At 41.9% G+C, this 6000-nt stretch overlaps 1 protein-coding gene across 1 annotated transcript in view; it reads right to left on the bottom strand.

Moving 5' to 3' along the window:
• NCKAP1L (NCK associated protein 1 like) overlaps positions 1-6000 on the bottom strand; it is a 53953-nt gene that overhangs the window by 28472 nt on the left and 19481 nt on the right. The window contains exons 16-18 of the mRNA XM_027858053.1: positions 4915-5060; positions 2445-2577; positions 1823-1942 (exon numbers count right to left, since the gene is read on the bottom strand). Coding sequence (XP_027713854.1) covers positions 1823-1942; positions 2445-2577; positions 4915-5060 — 399 coding nt within the window. The remainder of the gene's footprint in view (positions 1-1822; positions 1943-2444; positions 2578-4914; positions 5061-6000) is intronic.

Raw genomic sequence — 6000 nt, 5'->3', positions numbered from 1 at the left:
GAGAGAGAGAGAGAGAGAGAGAGAGAGAGAGAGAGAGAGAGAGAGAGAGAGGAGAGAGGAGAAAGAGAAGGAAAGATAGAGAGGAAAGAAAGAATAAGAGAAGACAGAGAGAGAGAAGAGTGTTAGAGAGACAGAGCAGGAGAAAATGAATGGCTATTGGGAGTACCTGGAGCCATAGGCATGTGGGGAAAGCTGGCCCCACCAACATGTCCCTTAATTCCAAGCACCTGCACCCTTAGAGACTGTTAAGAGGGGACCTCTCTGGTAAGAATATTCTTTCCTTGGGTGATCTGAGATTTTATCTCACTCTTGAGTTGAAAAAACAATTTAATCTTGTATATTCTACCATTTACCCTCATCTGTAGATCTCCCCCAGTTTCTGATTTATGGAGCTCTGGGTTTTGGTTTTTTGTTTTGTTTTTTATAAATTTGTTTGCTTGATCTGTTATCTTTTGTATAACAAGTGTTTGGTAGGAGGGAGCTGAGCTGTCCAAGAATGAGCTAGCTATTACCCACCCAGTGGAGGAGTGGGAATAATTTCCACCTGAGAAAAAGTGTCTTTTATTATGAACCTCTAAAAGGGCATTGTACCCCTAGCATGCAATTTTCTGATGTGTAGAGATATATTCTAGCCCAGTAACCCTCTTAGAGATAGGAAAGTGGAGGAGTGAGTACCCAACCACAGCCCTCCTCCTACTCCATCCAAGGTGAAAACTGTAGTCTCCCTTGGAGACATGGAGTGGGTCATTCCAGATCTTATCTATCTAAATATATCCCCGCAACGTGGGCTGTCCTGGGTCCCTGTAGCCTGGTACCATCTGTCACACTTGGGCCCATCAGGACTCTGTTACCTGGTCTTACACTGAAACATGGCCCTCGTATGTTGCCTGGCCCATGTGTGTTACACAGGTGCACATCATTAATATGCATCCCATGCCTATAACCAGGGTTCAACTCCATTACATAAGTTATTATTATTCCTTCCTCTGCATCTCTTTCTAATGGCCAGCAAAAGGCTCAGCTCCTAGTAAGCATTCAAACACCATGAATCTGTCTTTGCATATACGCACACAAATACACACATGATTCTTCAAAGATTGTGTCCATATTATCAAAGCAACCACAAAGCTAAGAGAGCAACATACGTCGCCCAAGAAGCATGTAGAACTCCACAGGCCAGCAGCAGCAAAGCAGGTTCCTTATTTCTAAAAACTTCTGCAATTCCTGTTCAGCCGCCCATGACCAATGCAGCATGAATCCGTCAAGAGTGGAAGGGAGGAAGGAAGAGAAAAAGCAGGAAATCAACAAAGAGGAAAGGGCAGCCCTGAGCACAAAGATAAGGAGATAAAAATATTGCAAAAGGGAGGACCTTGAGAATGAAGAGATAGGGCAGCATCAGTGTGCAAATGGCCCAAGAGACAAGGACAAATGAATGACAGATAATAGGAGAAAGGCACAAATACGGAAGGAGTCCTAGCTAGGGGTCTAGAACCCTGGGATCCATTAGTAACTTGCTTTTGATGTTGAGTAAGCCAAGTAACTCTGAGTCCTCAGTTTCCTCATCTGCAAAATAAAGGGGCTTGCCTAGATGACTTTTATGCTGTTCTAAATCTATTATTCTAAGAACTTAGGCTACAAGATCCAATCTGGGGACAAAGACTTATTATAAACTTACTATAAAATCTTGCAATATGGAATACCCAAGCCCTGGCTTTATCCAAAGAAGAAAACTGGAAAGACATGCAGCATTTAAGGGAGAGGTAGATGCTCAATTGATGGTGGAAGGTGGGCAGGGGCAAGGGGAAGGGCCTGGCTCACACACCTGCTCACTCAGATTTCGCTGCTCAGCACAGATATCCAGGACACAGTTGCTTGTTTGCTTAGCCAGATCTTCCAGGAAGGAATTGCAGTAGTGAAGGGCATGGTTTTTCAAGTGGGGATACTGAAGAAAGGGATAGAGAGAGGGGAGGTTATCCACCAAGAAAGCCTCTCTCACCCCTCAATGCTACATAGACCCAGGCTTCCAAAGTACCAAAACATCCACCTTTGAGATTAATTTGAGCAGCTTTCTTCTTTATACAGAAAGCGAAACAGAGGCACAGGGAAAACAGATGCCTCCAAATATGTACATACATACATACATACATACACACATATCATATTATTAAAATAAGTCAGTTCAGGACCTAAGTATCCAGATATGTAGTCACTTACTTGGACCCTTCTTGGCTTCAGGAAACCAGCTTTCTCTGTCAGGGATTTGAGGCAAGGGGTTATAGATCACTGATGAGGTAATCAAAGCTCAAAGGAGTTAAGTGACTTGCCCAAAGTCACATAGGTCGTAAGTGGTAGAAACAGAATTTGAACCCATATCTTCGGACTCCAAATCCAGGGCTTTTCCTACCATACCAAGAGCTAGCTTAGTAAGGGGCCCAAAGACCCACCTCCTCTGGACACATCTCGTGGGTACAATTGGCAAAATGGGCACAGATCAAGGGGAAGGCAATGGCATAGCGCAACATGGTAGGCTCCTCCAGGGTCAAAGCAAACATCTTCTCAAAGGTACGGAGATGAAAGCTGTAAAGGAAAGATAGGGACCTTATACTTGGCATTACCCAGTGCCCTCAGCTTGGGAGAGAGCACCCAGGAATACTGACTCTCCATATTTGTGGTATACTATAAAGAACACTGGATTTAGGGTCAAGAACCCTGGGTTTGAAACCCTGCTCTACTGGTCAAGTCCCTTCACTTGTCAGATTGCCTCAGTTTCCTCATCCACATAATGGAGATAATAATGCCTAGATTACCTGCCTCACAGGACTGTTGCATAGATCAAATGAGCTAAAGAAGGTTAAATCACTTTCCACACTATATAGCACGATATATACACAATAACACAACATAATGCACTCTCTGCTGTACTTCTGTTTTTATTATTGTATATAATAGTTAACTGTGTTACTGTCTTCCCTCTTACTAAACTGTAAGTTTCTAGAGGGCAGTGATTATGTCTTACTGAATTTTTTTTTATTTCTCCACACTTCTTAGCACAGTGTTCTGGAGACAGCTGTCCCAACCACTAGTGATTTGTTGTTTTTAGAGTGTTAACTTACTCCCCTTACACAACTTTCTCCTTCCTGTGTCTGAACTCTTGCAGAAACCATTCTCTCAACTTGAAAAATCCTCACATTTGTGAACTCATATCTCTCTCACCTTTCCAAAAGGACATTCCTACCCTTTAGAGAACCTTCCCTGATGAATTCCAGGAAACTTTGATCTCAGGTAGACTCAGAAGTCTGCTTCTTCACTTGCTATCCCCTCCACACTGATATATTTATTATACCCTTGATCCTACAAACATCTGCAGTTACCCACAGATCACCAGGGGATGCTCCTCAGTCTTTTCTACTCCCACCATAATGTAAATTTCTCCCAGGCACACATCTTTTCAAGCCTCCGCAGGCTTCATTGTTGTGCAGTACTCTTTACATAACAGTGAGGGCTTATTGCAGTGCCTGGCACATAGTAGGCACTTTAAAAATGCTAAATGCCAGTATCTCAGAGAAAGTTAGCCCATCTCCCCATCTTCCAGACATTCTACTCTCTAACCTTCTCAGTCATTCCCATTGATTTCTTTTGAATCGCCAAAAGGCATCGATGTCATTTTTTTTAAAATGAGACCACCCAAAGTGGAAAGAACCTGGAAGGGGTTCAGAAGATGGTGAGGAAGAGGATCTTAAAAGGAGAAGAGGATAGAAATATAAATTATCCCAGAGAAACTTTCCCTGATCTCCCTCAATGACCTCATACTCAGGAGCAAACTTCCCCCTAAAATCCCATGGAATCTTTTGTTGTATGTTGTCTGATGTTCTTATATGGCATTATTGTGTAAAACAGTTATGTGTGTCTTACTCCCTACCAACCTGCAAGCTCCCTTTGGACAGACTGTGCCTTATATAAATTTTGTGTTTCTTCCAGCACCTAGCACTGTAATCTGCATACAGTGAGTGCTTAAAAAATGTTTGATGAACAAATGAATGAATGGATTCAAGTGCCCAAAGAACTGTTCTACAGTGAGTGGTGACCAACAGCCCCACATTTCCACTGAGAAAAGAACAAGTAGCAGAAATGTAAATGAAAGGTATCAGGACTAACAGAGATACTGATGGATTCTGAAACTGGTGAGCAAGAAAGGTTAACGCGTCTCGGTCCTAAGAGATCCTATAAAGAAAAGGGTTGTCTTTTGTGAATCTAGGAGGGAGAGTATGTGTTAGATTGAATAACTCATTTTTTTGGTGAGGAGAACAATGAATTTCCTTGTTTTTCCCTTTTTTGGAGAGGAAATTAGATAACCAATAGTTATATAAGGATGCAGGTAGAACAATCAAAAGCCCATCGTGCAATGAGGGGGCTTCCTGATCCAACGAAGGGAGCAAGAATAATAGTTCTACAAGGCCTAATGATAATAATAGCTATTATCATACCTGGATTTAAATCCCACCTCAACTATTCACTGGTTGTGTGACCCCAATGGGCGGTCACATAAGTATAATAATTAACAACTCACCTTAACATAGGATTTGATGTTTGCAAAGCACTTTGCATGCATTTTCTCCCTGAGCCTCACAAAAACCATAAACTAGCTCTTACCTCCATTTTACAGGTGAAGAAGGTCAAGGCTCAGGAAAGTTAATGTGACTTGCCTATGGTCACAGAGCAAATAAATATTTGGGGTGGAATTTAAAACCAGATCTCTCTCGACTTCAAGTTTAAGGTTCCTTTTCCCACACCACACTGAGCACTCAAAAAAGAAAAGAAAAAATATTCCTATTTTGCTGGGACCAGTATAGTCCTACCAGCAGAACAGAGGGAATGACCCAAGGGCTGGATTTAACATTCTGGCTCTGAGCATACCAAAAGATGGAGAGATCAGAGGTCTCCATCAGTATCTCCTCCACCGAGTCCAGCATTCGAGAGTGGAAAACTATGAGGTTCATCACTTTGGCCAAGTCAGGGTTCTCATACAGGTGCAGGGGGGCCTTGTTCACACTGGTGTATGCCTGTCATGGAGAGCGGGGAAAGAGAAAATAGCCCTCAGGATTATCAAGGCTAGGGACAGCCAGTCTAGACATAGTTCTAGCCTAAGCCCTCTTCTCTTCTTCTGACACATTCTCCACATTCTCTTGGTGACCTCATTGGCTCCCATAGGTTTAGCTAACATTTGCATGCTGATGACTCACACATGACATACATATATAACTTAAGCTAATAAAGCTTAAAACTGTCCTAAGATTTTTGGGGATATTTTATATATATATATATGTAAATACATGTATATACATGTGTGTGCATAAATATATATACATATACCTATATTATATAATACATATATTGTGTATACATACATATCTACAGATATATACCTACATATATGCATATTCATATATACCTACATACATATGTGCATATATATATACAATATACACAAATATACATATGCACACATATACAATACACATACACATATATACACATACATATACACATACACATACATAAAATGTATCCACCCCCAGTCTCTACCAAGTACCAGTCCCACATCACCAGTTGCCTGGTGGACCTGTCAAGCTGAATGTATGAGAGACACCTCAAATTTTCTCTATTGAAGGTACCACCAGCCTTCCAGTTTCCCAGGCTCGTCCTCAGCATTATCCTGGACTGTTTACTCTCCTTCACCCCACATATCCAATCACTTGCCAAATCTTCTTGTTCCTACCTTCACCATATCTCTCGTCTCTAACCCCTTCTCTCCACTCACATGGCTACCACCTTAGTTGAGGCTGTCATTGCCTCTTGCCTAGATAATTGTGACAGCATCCTAATTGATCTCCCTGCCTCAAGTCTCTCATCACTCTAATCCATCCTACACACAGCTGCCAAAATAATTTTCTTTAAGCACAGATCTGACCATGTGACTCCCCCACTCAATCAACTCCAGTG

Source organism: Vombatus ursinus, unplaced genomic scaffold (assembly GCF_900497805.2).
Source record: "Vombatus ursinus unplaced genomic scaffold, bare-nosed wombat genome assembly UNPS02012709.1, whole genome shotgun sequence".
Taxonomy (NCBI): domain Eukaryota; kingdom Metazoa; phylum Chordata; class Mammalia; order Diprotodontia; family Vombatidae; genus Vombatus; species Vombatus ursinus.
This window is presented reverse-complemented; position numbering and strand designations above follow the sequence as displayed.